The 19,747-nt window shown below is 41.9% G+C and overlaps 1 protein-coding gene across 1 annotated transcript in view; it reads left to right on the plus strand.

Annotated features, from left to right (window-relative positions):
• The window catches only part of DHX37 (DEAH-box helicase 37), a 70,806-nt gene that overhangs the window by 50,556 nt on the left and 503 nt on the right, over window positions 1–19,747 (plus strand). The window contains exons 18-27 of the mRNA XM_068243840.1: window positions 499–605; window positions 2,107–2,295; window positions 4,602–4,726; window positions 5,304–5,420; window positions 5,501–5,673; window positions 10,354–10,468; window positions 12,423–12,560; window positions 15,013–15,107; window positions 17,050–17,123; window positions 19,593–19,690. Coding sequence (XP_068099941.1) covers window positions 499–605; window positions 2,107–2,295; window positions 4,602–4,726; window positions 5,304–5,420; window positions 5,501–5,673; window positions 10,354–10,468; window positions 12,423–12,560; window positions 15,013–15,107; window positions 17,050–17,123; window positions 19,593–19,690 — 1,231 coding nt within the window. The remainder of the gene's footprint in view (window positions 1–498; window positions 606–2,106; window positions 2,296–4,601; window positions 4,727–5,303; window positions 5,421–5,500; window positions 5,674–10,353; window positions 10,469–12,422; window positions 12,561–15,012; window positions 15,108–17,049; window positions 17,124–19,592; window positions 19,691–19,747) is intronic.

The following is a 19,747-nucleotide window of genomic DNA, read 5'->3' on the forward strand; positions in this document are numbered from 1 at the left end:
GGCTTAACCTGTAGATGGGAAAAAAACTGTTCTGTGTACTCATTCACATGTGTATGTTTAGTTTCATTTGCATACTTGTTCTGTAATTTGTTTATAGTGGACCCAAATTAAAAATACAAGATTTCAAAAATGAAATCTATTTTCTAAATTATAATAATAAATAGCAGCCTTTTTTCAGCTGCATGATGACAAATATAAAATATTTTACATTTATTGGAGAAACCCCCCTCCCTTTCTTTCAAATTGCCGGGACAGAATCCGGCAAACTGGTGAAGTAGATGGTGTCCAGCAAAGGAGGAATTGCTAATGGCTGCCACCTGTATAACCCTAGTTATGAAAAGAGAAGGGTGAAAAGCATGCACTGAAATGCTCATAGGCTTGAAGGAGTGATTATTTATCTTTGTATGTGTCAGAGTGGTGCAACTAAATATTTTGAATTAAAAAAATGTTTGATTTGGGTCCGCTTTAACTGAATTTGGAATGTTTATTTCCCTTTAGGTTGTAAATTTTCCATTTCCTACACCGCCCTCTGCTGATGCCTTGATTGCTGCGGAGGAATTGCTCATCTCTTTGGGAGCATTGCAGGAGCCGCCAAAGATTGGAAGGTACTTGTCAGTCAATAGCTAAGTTTAAAGGGAACCTTAACTGAGAGGGATATGGATCTTTCATTTTTAAACAATACCAGTTGCTTGGCAGTCCTGCTGATCTCTTTGGCTGCAGCAATGGCTGAATCACACACCTGAAACAAGCATGCAGCTAATCCAGTCTGACTTCAGTCAGAGCACCTGATCTGCATGCTTGTTGAGGGGCTGTGGCTGAAAGTATTAGAGACACAGGATCAGCAGGAGAGTCAGGCAACTGGTATTATTTTAAAAGGAAAAATCCATATCCTTCTCAGTTCAGGTTCCCTTTAAAAGAATCAGAGAATCAGGCTGCACATTCCCTGTGTATCCCTGAGTTGCTGGTTGGGGAATCGGGGTGATCCTCAGTAAGTGCATCTGCGCTGTGGATTCCTGACCTGCTGGTTGGTGAATCAAGCTGATCCGCACATAGCGCGTATTCACTGTGGATCTCTGATCTGCTGGCTGCAGAATGAGGCCCTCTGTACACTGCAAATCTGATTTGCGATTGATTCTGATTTTCCCTGGATGCTACCAAAACAAAAATAAAAACCGCAGCATGCAGTACCGATTCAAAATCTGAACCGCATGTTAAATCGTGTTGGAATCGCATGTAGTGTGCAAGAGGCCTCAAGCTGATCTGAAGTACCTGCACATTCCCTGTGGATCCCTGATCTGCTGGTTGGTGAGGCTGATCCGCAGTAACTGTATTTGTGTTGTGGATGCCTGATCTGGCGGTTCGTAAACTAAGCTGATCCACAGTATTTGCATTTTCACTGTGAAGCCGTGATCTGCTGGCTGGTGAATCGGGGTGATCCACAGTAACTGCATGTTCACTGGGGAATTCCTGATCTATTAGCTGGTGAACTATTGATTGGACTCCTTGCCAGCCTAATGAGAAGCTCATGCTCTCTCCTGTGAAACGGGAGTTAGTGAATGGGGATTCTTCATCAAGCAAGCCTTTACAATATTATAGAGAATCTATGGATATTCCTGTTCTGCCATTAATTTGAATTCCATTTAGTTTTAGATCAGCACCAAGTTCCTTCATCATTGCCCAGAAGTAAAAGGTTAGCCAATATTGGCAGGTTACATATTTACACCTTGATCTAATTTTTACTTCACTGATAGCTATCTGTATGGAAGTACTTGTCTAGACAAGACAAGACTAAACATTTATATTGAGCTTTTCTCCTGGCGGACTCAAAGCGCCAGAGCTGCAGCCACTAGGACGCACCCTATAGGCAGTAGCAGTGTTATGGAGTCTTGCTCAAGGTCTCCGCACTGAATAGATGCTGGCTTACTGAACGAGAAGAGCCAAGATTTGAACCCAGGTCTCCTGTGTCAGTGGCAGAGCTCTTAACCAGTACACTGTCCAGCCATTTTTCATGACCCATTATGAAAATTCTGCTAACTCTCTTGCATGGAGTTCTGGGATTTCTGGCTTGTACATATTTACAAGTAAACTATGTTTGTTTTTTTTCAGGCTAAAGGACCTCCAGAAGGCTAAACTTAGTAGCCCAATCACTGCACTAGGAAGGACCATGGCATCGTTTCCAGTATCACCGCGTTATGCTAAAATGCTAGCTCTGGGGAAGCAATATGATTGTCTGCCTTATGTTATTACCATTGTGGCTGCTATGACCGTGAGGGAACTGTTTGAAGAGCTGGATAGGTGATTATTGCATTTATTTGTATAAGACAATAGCCAATATTATCACATGCTTTTCAAAACTCTGTTGAAAGTTCCCTTGAGGTTAATTAATTTATGGTAGATTTTATGTCACAGTTTTCACATGTAATTTTAGACAACTGTCCCATAACTAGAAATAGGGCCAGCCATGAGCAGACCACCAGGGCAGCACTGAGAAAGGGGAGTGCCGCCTGTGTTGGTTTTATTAGGGCCAAATCACACAAGCAACCACTGGTGTCTGTACATGTCATTTATCGCCAGGATCCGCCCCGTCCCGCCCCGTCCCGCATTGAGATGAATGGCAGCATTCAACTCAAGCAAATTTTTCAAGACTCTGCATGTAGCTTCTAGCGTTGGCTGTGTTGGTAGTTCCATATCCCCCTAGGAGCTCAAAACGCTATTCTTCCCGGTAGCAGAAAAGCGTTTGCCTACGGCAAAACGAGCCACCAGCCATGTGAACCAGCCCTTGAGTGCAGTTCAAATAAAGCCTGTGTCCACCACCTCCTCTGCTCTTTGCTTATCAGAATAGCTGCCTGCTGCATCACCCTTGTGATAATATATGAATGTTTTTCATGGGCAGCAGGGCTTCCAGGGAATGAAGGTGACTTGTGGCAGTCAGCGTGTTTCCAAGTATGGGTCACGTCTTGAAAAGTGTAGTGGGGATAGCAATCTAATCTTTTGGGTATGGTGCTGGGAAGGAGCTTATTTTATGTTACAGCATAATGTAGTTATGGACACTGGACCCTATGTAAGGTGTGGCTATTTGTAGATGGCAGATGAGTGAAAATGGCTGCAGTATATTGCAATTTAGGAGCTGTGATTAATGTAAGCTGGTGATCCTTAATGTATACCCGAGATGAAAGACTTCTTACCTGGGGCTTCCTTAACCACTCGAGGACCACAGTGTCAAACCCCCCTAAAGACCAGGTCATTTTTTTATAAGTTGGCCACTGCAGCTTTAAGGGCTCGCTGCAGGGCCCTTAAAGCTGTCAGCACACAAGTGATTCCCCACCCCAAATGTTAATTTTTTGGGGGAGGATAAGTATTTATTTTATTATTTTCATAATAAAAATGTGTATTTATTTATTTGATATGCCCCCCTCCCCCCGCCAGCCAATCGCTGTGATCGGCTGTCATAGGCTTCAGCGGATCACCCCCAAACCTCTGGAGGGGACAGCCGTGTCATACGACTGTCCCCAGCACAGCGCTGCCTTAGATCGCAGCGCTGTACAGGGTAATTAGAAGACGGTTTAGCCGTCTAACAGTCTCCTAGCGGTGATCGCTACGAGAACTTCACAGTTGGGATGAGGTTTTGATGTTGGTGTGCTGTCTCTTTTTCTCCACTCAGTGCTGTGAGTTTCTTCCAAACAATTCAACTTTGGTTTAATCTGTCCACAGAATATTTTGCCAGTGCTGCTATGGAACACCCAGGTGCTCTTTTGCAAGCTTTAAACATGCAGCAATGTTTTTTTTTTTCTTGGACAGCAGTGGCTTCCTCTGTGGTATCCTCCCATGAACTCCATTCTTGTCTAGTGTTTTATGTATCGTAGATTTGCTAACATGGATGTTAGCATATGCCAGACACTTTTTGTAAGTCTTTAGCTGACACTCTAGGATTCTTCTTCACCTCATTGAGTATTCTGTGCTGTGCTATTGCAGTCATCTTTACAAGACAGCCACTCCTTGGGAGAGTAGCAGCAGTGCTGAACTTTCTCCATTCATAAGCAATTTGACTTACCGTGGACTGATTAACTGCAAGTCTTTTGGAGATATTTTTATAACCCTTCTAGCTTTATGCAAGTCAACAATTCCTAATCGTAGGTCTTCTGAGAGCTCTTTTCTATGAGGCATCATTCACATCAGGCAATGCTTCTTGGGAAAAGCAAACCCAAACTGGTGTGTGTTTTTTTATAGGGCAAGGCAGCTGTAACCAACACCTCCAATCTCATCTCATTGATGGACTCCAGCTGGCTGACACCTCACTCCAATTAGCTCTTAGAAATGTAATTAGTCTAGGTGTTCACATACTTTTTCCACCTGCACTGTGAATGTTTACATGGTGTGTTCAATAAAAACATGGAAACATTTAATTATTTGTGTAGTATTAGTTTAAGCAGACTGATTGTCTATTGTTGTGAAGATCAGATCACATTTCATGACCAAATTGTGCAGAAATCCATATAATTCCAAAGGGTTCACATACGGTTTCTTGCTACTGTACATATAAATATACATCCATACATACATTGAGGTATAAGTTGTAACTGTCTTTTTTGTTATGTTCTTAGACCAGCTATTAGTGATGAAGAGAAGGAGACCCTAAAAGCCAAGAAGGCAAGAGTGTTACAGATGCAGAAGATATGGGCTGGACAGGGTCCTGCTCAAAAGCTTGGCGATCTCATGGTGATGTTAGGTATGCTGTATACATCATTTTTTGTGGCAATCCATATTTTCTAGATTTCTGCATATCAATGCTGAATGGCACTCAAATGGCTAAGCACTGATAAAGCTAATTGTGTTCCTTGACCCATGACCCATAAGCTATTTATTTAAAGCATAGGTTCCAAAATCAGGCATAGGAATGTAGTTAACATCAGGCTGGTACGATTCTGTCTCAGCAACCATCACTGTTTTGGGAGTAACCCCTTTGTCAAGCCATGCACCCATACATCTGATACACCCTGACAAAGGGGTTACCCCCAACAGTGGGTTGTCACTGTGCCAGCATGCTGACCTAATTCAGCATACTATGGCTTATTTTGAAACTAGGATTTAAATAGAGCTTTTAAATACTACTAGGTGGTGCCCACCCTAGCAATTATTTTTGACATTTACTCACCAAAGTCAAGCTAATACTGTAAATGCCATTTTAAGCTGTTACAAATAAAACTACTTACTACTACCAACAAAACTACCAGGAGCAGAGTAATGAAATGTATTTCAGGCTTCATTTCATAGCTGTCTGTAATTTAGCCACTTGGTGTTTGCAGGTGCTGTGGGTGCTTGTGAATACTCAGGCCTGACTCCCAAATTCTGTGAAAGGAATGGCTTGAGGTTTAAAGCCATGATGGAGATTAGACGTTTAAGAGGACAGCTTACTACAGCTGGTAAGATATTAGGAACTTCCCTATGGATCTAGGAATTGATGTACCAGTGGATGGTTGATAACATGTACTTTCTTTTATAGCCAATTCACTGTGTCCTGATGTCTCCATATTCCTTGACCCTAAGATGCCACCGCCCACAGAAAGCCAGGTGAACTATTTACGGCAAATAGTGATGTCTGGTTTAGGGGATCACATAGCCAGACGGATTCGTCCAGAAGAACTTCTCGATGAGAAATGGAGGAATGCTTATAAGGTCAGAAAAATTGTGAATCGTGACACTAAAGGTGGCCATACATCAGACAACTTGGCGGCCAATCGACTGTTCCAATTCGATTATTATAATCAAATTGGATGAAAATCGGTGCCTCCACGTGCATGCCTGATCGACAAAGTGACCAATTTTGTAACCAGCAACAAAACCCTGCCACCGCAAGGTATAAATGTGCCCCTTGTGTGTGCATTTATACATTACTTGCCCGGTGTCTCCACACGGTTTCCGTACATCTCTCTGGGTTACACATACACGCTAGTGGCGCATAGCGTCTGAAGTCAGATGCTATGTATTGCTAGCGTGTATGCGGCTGTTAGAACTCGGCGAGATGGACGGTCACCGCGCACAGGCTGCTATTGGACAGGTAATGTACAAATGCACACACCGGGGGGGGGGCACATTTATACATTGGGTGGCAGCGGCGGTGCAGACGCGGCGGGCTCAGCTGATTCCCTGAAGATTTCACGCTGAAATCGGATGGGAATAGGCCAGTAGTTTATGGGCAGCTTCAACAAAAGACAAATGTATCTCTAATCAAATTCGATTGGAGATAAATTTGTCTCTTTGTCGAATCTACCCATAATCGTCATGTCTATGGGCACCTTAACCCTCTGGGCGATACAATTATATCGTCCAGGAGGGGGCGCAGCACTTTTTTTTTTAATTTTTAATTTTTTAATTCATGTAGCGAGCCCTGGGCTCGCTACATGATAGCCGCTCCACAGCAGCATCCCCCTAGGAAAGCAGGAAATCCCGTTCAGAACGGGATTTCCTGCTGGGCTTCCTCGGTCGCCATGGCGGGATGACGTCACCGACGTCATGGACGTCGTGACGTCAGAGGGAGTCCCGATCCACCACTCAGCGGTGCCTGGCACTGATTGGCCAGGCTGCGCAAGGGGTCGGGGAGGGGGGCGGCTGCGCGGCACAGCGGCGATCGGAAGTTACACGCTGCTAGCAAAGTGCTAGCTGCGTGTAACAAAAAAAATTATGTAAATTGGCCCACCAGGGCCTGAGAACTCCTCCTGCGCGACATACCCTGAGCTCAGCTCGGGATTATCGTCCAGGAGCTTAAGAAACTATCTTATACTTCAAGTGTTTTTTGTTTGTTTGTTTTTTTTTACCTGCGTTAACACAGACCTCAGATTTCATCCTGCTTTAAAGTACACCTGAAGTGAGAGACTCTCATATGTTTTTCCTTTTGAACAATACCAATTGCCTGGCAGTCTTGTTGATCTTTCTGGCATCAGTAGTGTCTAAATCACATACCTGAAACAAGAATGTGGCAAATGCAGTCAGTTAAGGCAAACATCTGATCTGCATGCTTGTTCAGGGTCTATTTCTGAAAGTATTAGATGCAGAGGATCAGCAGGACAGCCAGGCAATGTGCATCAGTGAAAAGGTGATAAATATTGCCGTCTCCATATCCCTCTCTCTTCAGTTTTCCTTTAAATGGGGTTATATTAGTAAGGGGGGTGGGCGAAGCAGGTGGTTTCGTTGCTTGGTGCCGAGTGCTGCAACTAGGCACCCCAGAGCAGTAATGTCTTACTGCACTTAAAGGACACCCGAGGCGAAAATAAACTAATCAAAGAAACAATTGTATCTATCTTCCTTCTCCTAAAAATGACTTTTTAAGATATTCAACAGTTTTATTTTATGTTTAAATCTACTTAAGTTTTAACTTTTAAAATTTTTTAAAATTGTATTGTTTTTGTTCAATGAAACATTCATTGAAGTATGCCAGGGCTATAAACTATTGACCCTTTTTATCTCTTTCCTGCTTTCAGAAGCCATTTTCTGCTAGGAAAGTGTTTTATAGTTGGAATTTCTTATCGGTGAGGGTCACACTGTTATCACTTCCTATCAGGACTGAGTCAGTCCTGTCAGGACTGAGTCAGCCACTTACATACCTGATATTTAACTCTTTCAGGCAGAGAAAGAAAAAAAGGAACACAGCATAGTTATTAGTGTGCTTGGCATGTGTGCTAGGCACTGTAATTATACATGTCTATCTCATCATGTCACGTCACCTCGGGTATCCTTTAAGGGTAATTCAGGGCAATCGTCGGACCCCAAATGACATTTCTCTCCGAGTTGTGATGACTCAAAGCAGGAATAGTATTTGATGCCGCAGGGATTAGAGAGGCAGTAGGGTGAACCATCATTCCAGCACACCGGCGGCGTACACATACTGTACATACACCAGGTGGGGGTACTAGCCTCCGCATAAGCTTGACTGGACTTCATAAGTAGTGGTTCCTGCGGCGTTCCAGGGTTCCTGTGGTGCTCCAGTTCCAAGTCACTTTGCAAGCAAAAATTTGGGATAAATCCCCCCTGCACAGAGACCATTCATTTATAAACCTTTTGTTTTCTGGGGAAATTTCTCTTTTTTTACTGTCAAGTCTCTTTATGAAAAGCTAAGAAGAGTCGGAATGACTTTTCTTGCCTTTAGAGGAGTCTTAAAGGGATTCTCCGGTACCTTAAAAAAAGCTAAAACTGACACTTACCTGTGGCTTCTATCGGCCCCCTGCAGCTGTAATGTCACACACTGTGCACCTCCAATGCTCCATTCCCCACCACTGGTAATCTGCTAATTGTTCGTCTAAGTAGACGAATAGCACTGCGGATGCGCGGCTGTGGCTGTGCGTTTGCTCATTCCCACGCGTGTCAGTGGGAGCTTATTGCGCAGGCGCAGTACGAAGCTTTCTTGTACTGCACCTGCGCAGTAAGCTCCCGATGACGTGCGCGGGAGCGAGCACATGTGCGGCCTTGGCCGCGTAGCCGCAGTTCTATTCATCTAGTTAGACGATTAATTAGCAGACTACCGGTGGCGGGGAACGACGCATCGGAGGAGGACAGCACGGGACATTACAGGTAAGTGTCAGTTTTGGCTTTTTTTTAGGTAACAGAGAACCCCTTTAAGTTTACAAGTCCGCTTGGAATTGCACACCACTGTCGAGGTGCTGGATTGTAGTAATATGCAAAACATCCAGGAGATCCACACACTCTGAATGAACCAAGTTCAATATTTTAATTCAGATAAAGTGACACATGCCACTCCATAAAACACCGACGATTCGTTTCGGGGCCCCGTGGGGTCCCCTTTGTCAAGGTAACAAACACAGAATGGTAAGTTTAAACATGCTCATTTCAAGAGAGCTTAGAGGCAGAGATAGCCTCTTAGTGCCTATAGAAAGTATCAGATCTTGCTTAGAAACATGATTTCTGCTGGAAAGATAATGTTCAGAATTTGTAAGGGATCTGGCCCCAAATGGGCATATCCATTCACAAGTGGCATTGCAGCTTTTTTCTGGCCATTATAATACCTATGTTAAAGTGACTCTGAAGCAAAAAAAAAACACAAAAACTATGATATAATGAATTGGTTGTGTAGTACGGATATTTACTAGAACATTAGTTCAAAGAAAATAGTGTCATATTTTTATTTTTATTTTCAGGTATATAGCTTTTTTTTCCTATAGCATTGCATCATTCTCTAATAACTGCAGTTCCCACATTACACTCAGCATTTTAAATTACTTCACAGAGCTGGCTTTTGACCCTTTGAACTGTTCTCTGCAGAAAAACCATAAACAAAGAAGAAACAATGAGACAGTTGAGATAAGAGCTTCAAAAGACAGTGCTGTCCACACAGAAGCTCTTTTGCATAGATAAAAACTGGAGTTTCTTAACTCTTCCTGTACTGGAAACAATATGTGACTCATATCTGTGCTAATAATGTTTTATTTCTTAGCAGTACTACACATACAAATCATTATAGCATTAGTTTATTTTCACTTCAGATTCCCTTTAAAGTGCTTCCCTCCCACTTTAGAATACTGCTATTAATTTACTGCCCCTTCATTCGTGTCCCTCTCCCCCATTCGTGCCTCCTTCATTATAGTGGCCACATTAGCGTCCTCTATATTTAATACCCATAAGTACCCAATGTATTATAAAACTGTGGGTTTTTTTTTCATTATTTTGCCACCAATTTCCTCTTTGCCTCCTGTTACTGCCCTCTTAATTTCTGTGTCCCCTTTCTTACAATTACCCATGTAGCACCTTCTATTCCCATTATTACTCTCTCTGAATGTGTGCACATATGTTTGTGGAGTGTAGCATAACATGTGTACACACGTTTACTATTTCCAATCAGTGCAGTATTGTGTTTTAGTATGATGAGCCAAGTACCCACATGTCTTTCGGCAAGGATTAGGCATTGATCCATTGGCTGATGCTGTACTGACATGTCGCTAGTTTCCAGGCTAGAGACACATTCTATTACTGTGGAGGGGGATAAGGGCAACAAGCAATGCATGATTGAGCAGGAGGGGTAAGGCGTGAGAATAATCAGCATAGACGATCTGTTGCCGATGCATCGGGGAGGGGAGGGGAGCCGCTGTACACAGACAACATTCTTGTCAGAGGCATTCTTTTGTGGGTGCCTCAGTCAAATGGGTACTAAGCTATAGTCTCAAACATTTTGCAGCACAGTGACTCTCATTTGCATTTCTTTGCAGTCTTTCTGTCATTTAAAAAAATGTAATTAAGAGATTTTTTTTGAGGTTTATTTTTTTATTCATGAAACCTGTTAGTGTTCAGCAAGCACCGATGTGTGTTTGGTGTTTTTATTTTCCGTTTACATTTTATTTGTATTTGCAGACTCCTCTTCTGGAAGATCCCGTTTTCATCCATCCAAACTCTGCCCTGTTCAAGCAGCTTCCTGATTTTGTTGTTTACCAGGAAATTGTGGAGACAACCAAAATGTACATGAAAGGTCTGTTGTGAGGCCAATGATCTTTTGATCTTTGCATAACCATCTGTAGGAAATACATTGCATAGTAACACAGCCTTGAAACACTTCTGTAACCAGCTGTGAACAAACTGCTTCTTGGAGAGAAAGCGTAAAATTGGCTATACACGAAACAATAAAGTGATCCTATTTTATGGAAATTCGATAAAAACAGATCCGATTGGATTTCACGTTTTGTTTTTTTTATTTGATAAAAGTCAATTGGAAGTGGGGGATTTTTCTGATCAATTTTTATGAAAATTGAATGGTGTGTGGTAGCTTGTCAGTTTATTAATATGTACACCCAAGCAATTTTCTCAGTTTACAATTCTTTTTTATCATAATTGGGGAAAAACTGGACACGTGTGCGGTACATTGGTAAGACTTTTGAAATCTCACATTCATTCAGAAAATTGATTGCAATTCTTGAATTGAATAGATATGTAAAAAATTGGATGGTGTGTTGCCACCTTCATACAGTAATAATGTCCTGCACCAGATAAAATATTAGTAAATCCAATAGAAATAATGCCCAGGCACTGGAGATCCTTATGTTCTTTTATTCAAAATAGGGTGAATTGCAGATATATTGAGGTGGTGGATAATAGACACCAGTGTTTAGGCCTTTGCTCTGTTGAATTTACCGTATCTCTGTAATCCACTCAGTGACCGCTTTGATTGAATCTGATAGAAATGTTGCAGCCAGCCGAATCAATCAATCTTTGGCTGCAGTCCATCAAGTTAGACGCTCCATGTACTGCAGTGAGTATGTCACTGGGTGAGGGGTGGCAAAGAGCGTACAAGAGGGGGTGGGGGATAGCGCTATGTATATGACCCTGTTGGCACACTCTGCCGACCGGGTCATATGTATGTATTTTTTGGTGTTGCAATGCGAGGGGGGTGAGCACCGTAATGCTCTTAGCCAGGTGGTAAAACCAGCCTGAATTAAATACTACCCCAAAAATATGCACATTTTTGTTTGCTTGTTTTTTTTGTCCAATAGATTATCCTTATTTCCTGTCTAGCAGAAAGTGAGGACATTTTCCCCACTGCAGGAGACTTCGAAAATACATGAGCGTTTATAATCCTCTTCCACTCTACTGAAAATGGGGCCTTTGTAGAGAGCTAGTTGGGAGCTAAGATGTCCTAACAACCGGTTTCGCTCAATGGGGCTGCCTACTTACATGGCGTCACAAGCAGTATTTAAAAACACATCCTATATTTTGCTGAAATTGTTTACTTGGAAGCTATAATTTGGGTTGGTTCTCTTACTGGCTTCTTTGGCATTTTGCACATTCAAAGGCAGAGACACCATGTAGAGCACTTTTTAATACATTTTTGTCTTTTAAGAAGCACTCTAATTGACTTGCATGGAAATTGCAGCAAAATAGCTGCTCTCACCATTTTTTTAAAAAAATCATGAATGCGGCAATTTTACCATAAATTTTACTGTGATTTTATTGCAAGTTAATGGGAGCAATTTTTATGAAACAAAAACTGATTGAAAAGCGTTTGGCGGTGTGGCAGAGTCCTTACGCTTGTCCTTCGTAAAAATGGAAACCAAATTGCATCTTTAGGCTGGCAAGCACCTGTGGCCATGTCTACCATCAGCAGACAAGTCCTTGAACAGTGTGAAGTAATGTTCTCTGAAAAAGCCTATTGGCTCTGTTTTTTTTTATCAACCAGTAATGTTCCAGAAAAGATATGTATGGAGTTTTCATCTTTTGTCACCAGGTAGACTGCCATGTGACACTCTTCCAAGTCTTGGTTGAAAATAATCCAACCTTATGGATCTGGTTTGAGCCAAGAAAGATTGTTCGCTCAAATAATTTCTGCAGTAGGTGGTTGTCTGACGCGGCTCATAACCGTTTCAGCCAATCAATGTATCGAGTCTTTGACATGTTTAATGTTCAGTAAATATTTATTTTTGTGATTGCAGGCATTACATCCATAGAACCGGAATGGATTCCTTCCTTACTTCCACAATACTGCCATTTTGGGGACCCACTTGAACAGCCTCCACCATTTTATTGTGCTGAAACCGGAAGAATAAAATGCCACAGACCTAGCACATTCTGTATGTGTATTATTTCTTTCTGTGTCTACTGATCTTCTCTTGCAAGAATTCTCTGCCTCTTTTGTCTCTGTATATGTAATGCTGCCAATGATTGATTTTATGAAAGTCAATGGGATAATAATTAAAAGACAAGTCAATGCCAGTTCACACCGCTTCACAAATCCTGATTCAAATTGGAACACTTAGAACCTGTTCCCATGGGTAGTGTAGACTGGTCCACAAACTAGCAGTATAGAGTGCGCTGCCAGTTTGTGGATTGGTCCACAGCACCCATTAGGGTTAAAGCACAACTGTAATGAGAGGCATATGAAGGCTGCCAGATGTATTTCCTTTTAAATCCTACCAGTTGCTTGGCTACCCTGCTGATTCTCTGCCTTAAATACTTTTAGCCATAGACCCTGAACAAGCATGCAGCATATCAGATGTTTCTGACATTATTGTCAGATCTGACAGTATTATCTACATGCTTGTTTTTTGTGTGATTAACACACTACTGCAGCCAAACAGACCAGCAGACAGCCAGGCACCTGGTATTGTTTCAATAGAACTAAATATGGCAGCCACCATATCCCTCTTATTACAGTTGTCCTTTTAAGTTGGGAACAGGGAACAAGTTTCAGGTTCTAAGCGTTCCAATTTGTTTTTGAAGCAGTGTGAATTGGCATTGAATGAGTGGTAATTTTACAGTACAACTTGGTATTTTAACAACATACCGTATATCTATTTATTATTTCCTATGCATATTTTAGTTGTGTAATGTTTTATTGCTCCCTGGCGTTTAGTTTGCCCAGGATTTCTGTGCAAAAAGTGATCCAATTAATTTCATAACCTTTTTTTTTTCTGTAACTTGCCAAAATGTGTCAAGCAAAGGTCTAGTATACAGTGCAGGAGAGTATTAACTTGTATGCATGTCAATACTGTTCACAGCATGTTTTGCATTGACATGTATATCCGTCAATACCGCTAGGGAGGGTAAGTTGACTAATACTTTTATTGTTGGTTACATTTCTTTGAATGCAAATATTTTTTGCATGAGTGCAGGAGTAGTACTCCTTTCACTGTGTTTATACGTGGTGGGGGCAGGAGTGAATCCACTTTCTCCTCACAGCCGACACAAAGCATTATTGTGCAAGCACTGCAACTGAAACAAATTGTATCCCTTGCATATAAATATAACATGAACAGTACATCCTTGTGTTCAGCCATGGAGAACTCTATCCAGGAATCTTTCTTGCAGCAAATGACCTGCTGTTTTGACTATGCAAAGTATCGCCCTGTAGATACCTTAAAGGGACTCCGAGCAGTGCAGAAACTATGGAAAACTGCATATCATTTTAAAGCTCTCTTTCTCCTCTTTCCAAACCACCGCACTAAAACTAAAAGGCGTAGGGCGACGATTTACGTGTCGCCAGAAAGAGGAGAAAGAGAGCTTTAAAATGATATCCATCTTTCTATAGTTCCATTGTATTACACAGGGCGACTTTTTCTCAAAGTTAGCAGCTCCATTCAGCAGAAAAAGTCGCCCTGTGTAATACAATGTAATTGGAGATGGATATCATTTTGAAGCTCTCTTTCTCCTCTTTCTGATGACACCTAAATCGTCGCCCTACGCCTTTTAGTTTTCTCTATTTTCGCGGTCGAAATTGCGGCCGTGGCAATTTCGATCGCGAAAATAGCGAAAACTAAATGGCGTAGTGCGGCGGTTTATATATCATTGGAAAGAGGAGAAAGAGAGCTTTAAAATGATATGCATCTTTCCATAGTTTCTGCACTGCTCGGAGTCCCTTTAAACTGTCAGACGACCAGCAACCAGTTCTTGAAGTCACACTGGATTGACACTTGGCATTTTTAACTGGTAATATTTGTGGTATTAGTGGCTTTTTACATTGAGTCTTGATTAAAGGGAACCTGAAGTGAGAAATATATGGAGGTTGCCATATGTATTTCCTTCTGAACAATGCCAGTTGCCTGGCAGCCCTGCTGGTCTATTTCGCTGCAGTAGTTTCTGATTAACACGAGGAACAAGCATACAGCTAATCTAGTCAGATCTGACAATAACGCCAGAAACACCTGATGTGCTGCATGCTTGTTCAGGGTCTATAGCTAAAAGTATTAGAGGCAGAAGATCAGCAGGATAGTCAGGCAACTGGTATTGCTTAAAAGGAAATAAATATGGCAGCCTCCATATTCCTCTCACGTCAAAGCTCTTGCCTGGTATTAAAACTATGATAACCTGTGAGGAAATGACTTGTATCCCTAGGAGGCCTTTCTCCACTAAGGGGAAGGGTTTATCAATTTTTTTTTTCCTCCCTGGTTAGCTTTTATATTTTGCCTGGAGATAGGCATTGACCTGTTCAACCTGTTACAGTATTTCAGGAGGTCTTTTCTCTAACAGCTGTTCCTTTCTGCATTTGTTTTCTGATAGCTAACTTTTTAATTCTTTATCTTTTAGATCGAAGTGGATGGCAGCTCCCTGAAGTTATTGTAGATTACCCAGAAGGCCTAGAGCGCTACAAATATTTTGCCAAGTTTTTATTGGAAGGAAAGGTATTATATAATTCAAAGAAATTGAATAAACCGGACAATAGATTGGGGCTGATGCAAACAAGTTGCTGTATGTAAACAAGAGATTTCTGGCAGTGCATTCCCCTTAGGCCTCGTTCAGACTATACGCGCTGCCGTCCGCATTTTGGCAGCGCGTATAGTGTGCGACACGCAAGAACGGTAGAAGGGCATAGACAGCCCTTCTACCGTTCCCATCATATGCACTGCGTGGCAGCGCGATTGCGCTATCGCGTGCTGCACGCATTTTTGGGAATCGCAGCGCAGATCCCATTTATTGTAATGAATGGGATCTGCAGCGCAGCGCATAGGAGCGCAGATGGCGTGCGATCGGACGCGTTGCGTTCCAATCGCACAGCCATCTGCGCTAAATGATGTGAACGAGGCCTAAAACCAATGTTTACCAGTCATGTTTGAGTTCATAGAATGCACACACTGGCATCCACCTACAACTGCACACCTGTCAAAGAAAACTCACTCTTTGTACAAAACTTCAGGTACACTAGCCAGGTCCCCTGCCTTCATGCTTGATCTGTTGGGTGGAAAACACAGCAGGCCAGTTGTTTGTTTTTTCTTCTTCGTTAGTCTCTGTTGTTGATATATGAGGTATTGACTGTAGTGTACTAAGGACAAGTAAACTCTTGCACTCTAGCCACCCTAAGAAGTCTGTGTCCATCCCAGTTTATATCCGGCCATACCAACCCCACTGCCACTTCCTCAACCAGAGCTAAGATAAGATTGTATATCGTTTCACCTGCCATACGAATGCATACATCTCATCTCTATAAAGGCTGTCATTATTTTATTCTGGAATTTCTTAATCTGCTCTATTAGGAAACGTATACTGTTTGATTTTAATGGATAATCCTTGTATGTATTTATATAGTTTAAAAAAAGAACTCCAGACAACAAGGCTGGGCTCCCTGTAATGCCTTAATTATTGGTATCATTTACACCTATTGCGAAAATTATAGCTGGTGCTCAAAGACTCCCATTGCTGTCTGTTAAATAAAATGTGTACATCTGCAGGAATTGGCTAACAAACTCATTTGATAGTATAATCTCCAGACAGGAGCTGTTCCCATAAGAGGGGGTCTGTTATGTAATTGGGGGTCTGTTTTGAACCAAATTAACTTCTGTCTAGTTTCATTACTGTTTACTTAACACAGTCCTCCTTTAGGAATTTCCCTTTTAGCTGCAAAGCATGCTACTCGATTTATCGGAAAAGCTCCGGTGAGACAGTATAGTAATAAATGTCATTTTTTAAGCAGGTGTAAATTTTAGTTCTGCTTATGGGAACCCTGGTGAACTGCATGGAGTGTTCTCTAGTTGTTTGCGTAAGTTTAACTTACCACAGTGACATAACTAAGAAAACAGAAATGTATTAGCTGTTAATGCAAACATAAGGCAGGCAAAGCAGGTATTTGGAATCCGCCGGCGCTTTGGTAAAATGGGCACCACATAGACCGCAATACTAAGTGCATTTATATCGGCTAGTATTTATAGCGGCTACCATTGACTAATTTGGGCACCAGCGGCACCTGATGAATATTGTAATTAGATCTATAGGCGGAGGATGAATTTAACGGCAAAGGTGGCACTGATATGGTAAGAGGTTTGGTTAGGGTTAGGCATTGATCGATGGTTCAAGTAAGAATAGGGCCAGGTTTAGCAACAGTAAAATGTTGATAAAAACTACCAATATTCTACTATCATATTACCCATTGCTCAGTAGTAGATTATTGGTAATTTTACCGATTTGGAACTAACTGCTTATCCCAATGCTGAAATTACCATGGGGCCCTTTTTAGATGTACACTAAGGCAGATATGGTTAACCTCTGATAAGATGATAGTAAGGATAGTGTGAGCATTTTAAACTGGCAAAAACATAATCCATAAAAGTAACTGATGATGTCTTTCCACAGGTGATTGAAAAATTGGGCTTGTACAGCAAGATCCTCTTGTCAACTCCCATAACGATGCTTAAGTCGTGGGCCAAGTAAGTACAATATCCATCTATTCAGCTTCCAATGCCATATTAAAATAAATCGGTCATGGTCTGTTGGGAATTCACCAGCATTATTTGTTGGTTTGATTAAAATTACCTTAGGAGCCATAAAAAGCAGTAATATATGATTTGTTATATCTTTTGTCCTGAGATGCCTTGATCAAGGGGATTCTGTGAGGCCCCGAAACGATCGTCTTTAGATGAGGATTGTACGTTTATGTGTATGATGGGACAATAAACCTATTGTACCGGACCACGTTGTGCGGAACCTTATGTCTACCTTGTGGACTTTGCATTGCACTCCATCACCTAACCATTGCTTGAAGGTGTGCAATCTCAGCAATTTATTCTGACCTAGAAGAAAGCTAAGGACTAGAGTGGCTTCATACATTTTTTTAAGAGGCATTTTAGACATTTCTAAACCATGTTAACTGAATATTATCATGCAGGATTTTTATGTTGCAAACTGCAAACAGAATAAAGATGTTTTGTAAAGAGTAATGTGACACAACAAAACAAAGTGAAGCCTACTTGTAGAATCAACTAAACCTACTGTCCAGAATGTTTGGTAGATTGATTTTTAGTGTCGATATCTCCGCACTGTGACAAAGTTTGTCTTGTTCTGGCACAGCTCAAGGCCACACATAGTTACATAGTTTGGTTCAAGCAAGTCGAACCAGAATATAAATAAATAATTATACATTAGGTACATTTCTTTTTTTCACAAATGCCAATTGATCCAGGGAAAGGTGAAAAAAAAAGACCTTTACAAGGCTGCTTGGGCCAATTTAAACTTTAAAGGGATACTGTAGGGGGGTCGGGGAAAAATGAGTTGAACTTACCCGGGGCTTCTAATGGTCCCCCACAGCCACTCCCCAATGCTCCGGCCCCGCCTCCGGTTCACTTCTGGAATTTCAGACTTTAAAGTCTGAAAACCACTGCACCTGCGTTGCCGTGTCCTCGATCTCGCTGATGTCACCAGTAGCATACTGCGCAGGTCCAGTATGGTTTGTGTCTACACGGTACGCTCCTGGTGATATCAGCGGGATTGAGGACAGGGCAACACAGTCGCAGTGGTTTTCAGACTCTAAAGTCTGAAATTCCAGAAGTGAACCGGAGGCAGGGCCGGAGTATCGGTGAGTGGCTGCACGGGCACAGGATGTCTGCGGGGGGCCATTAGAAGCCCCGGGTAAGTTCAACTCATTTTCCCCCGACCCCCTACAGTATCCCTTTAAGGGTAAAAAAAAATCCTTCTTGTCTCAAGGTGGCAGTCAGTTAAAATCCCTGGATCATCTCTGCAGGTACCTAGTAATTATGGCCAAGCAGGTATCCAGATCTATAGGGACCTTGTAGGGATTTTACCCAAAGCCCTCACACTTCATTGGTGTGTAAACAGTGACACAATGTCTCTGGTCTTGTAATGCCCAAGAGGGTGACAACTGCTGCAGCCCACCGTTCCAGTGCTGGGTCCCTCTAAACATATTTGACGAGCTTGTCTAATATGCCAGTATGAGCTTCTCCATACTGTTTTTGTCTGAATAAGATCCACGCATATCTAGTAGAAGGAAGTCACTTGTGCATGGCTACACTTTTTACCCAGTATAGAGAAGCTTGTGCTTGGACGGGAGCTTAGCTACAGGAAGAAGAGTGTCCAGGGTAGCAGCAGTGGGCTCAAAGAAGATATGGGAAGCTTTTGGGCCATTCAGAGTCTACCCACTACTTAATAAATTTTAACCTGTTGTTCCTCACAGGTTTGCTTTGCGATGGTAATTGTGAATGAGTAATGGTATACTGTTGGTTGTAGTTGGGAAGACATTTGGGAGAAGTCTTTTATGCGAGAATTAGTGTCTTGAGGGCAAGACTGGGGAATATTGTTAGTAGAATGGACATTGCATGTAGAGAGTTATGTGGATATAAATATAGTTAAGTAAGAAGAAGATAGACTGTAACGTGCTTTGTAGGTGAGAGTCAGGGTGTTGAATCATAACCTTTCTGTGTTTTGCAACCAGTGGAGGAATTGACAGAATGGGGTAACAGTAAGGAAGTGGTAAGAGAAGTGGAAGATTCATACCCCAGAGTCCATGATGGATTGGAGTAGGGCCAATAAGTTAGCAGGTAAGCTTCAGAGGAGGGAATTGGAGTAATAAAGCCGTGACGCAATCAGGGCACAAGTAATTTGCTTGTGTCATTTGGTAAGAAAGGGGCAAATGCAGGAGATGTTGTTTTGTAGGAGGCAACAAGAGGTGCATAGTGCAAATGTGTGGTTGGAATGTCTGTTGTATCTTCTAGTCACTCAGGTTGTGCAGCTGTGGAAAATGAGCAAATGTGGTTTCGCAGCTAAGTACTTATGTAGGAAGTGGAAAATACCTGGGCTTCTTATACTGAAACGATTGTAATACAGAGTCCAGATTCCAGACTAGAAATGTAATGAAACTTGGCTTTTCTTTTTTTGTCCTGTAGACTTCAACCAAGAACAGAAGTGCTACTTAAGGCTTTGGTTTCAGAAAAAGCAGACAATCTATCATCATTACTGGCTACATGGAAAAATAACCCAAAGTGTAAGTGTATGAAAATATATGTATTTTATAGGTGTCTGCTGTGCTTCCATTCATTTC

The sequence above is a fragment of the Hyperolius riggenbachi genome, chromosome 1, assembly GCF_040937935.1.
Source record: "Hyperolius riggenbachi isolate aHypRig1 chromosome 1, aHypRig1.pri, whole genome shotgun sequence".
NCBI classification, from domain to species: Eukaryota; Metazoa; Chordata; class Amphibia; order Anura; family Hyperoliidae; genus Hyperolius; species Hyperolius riggenbachi.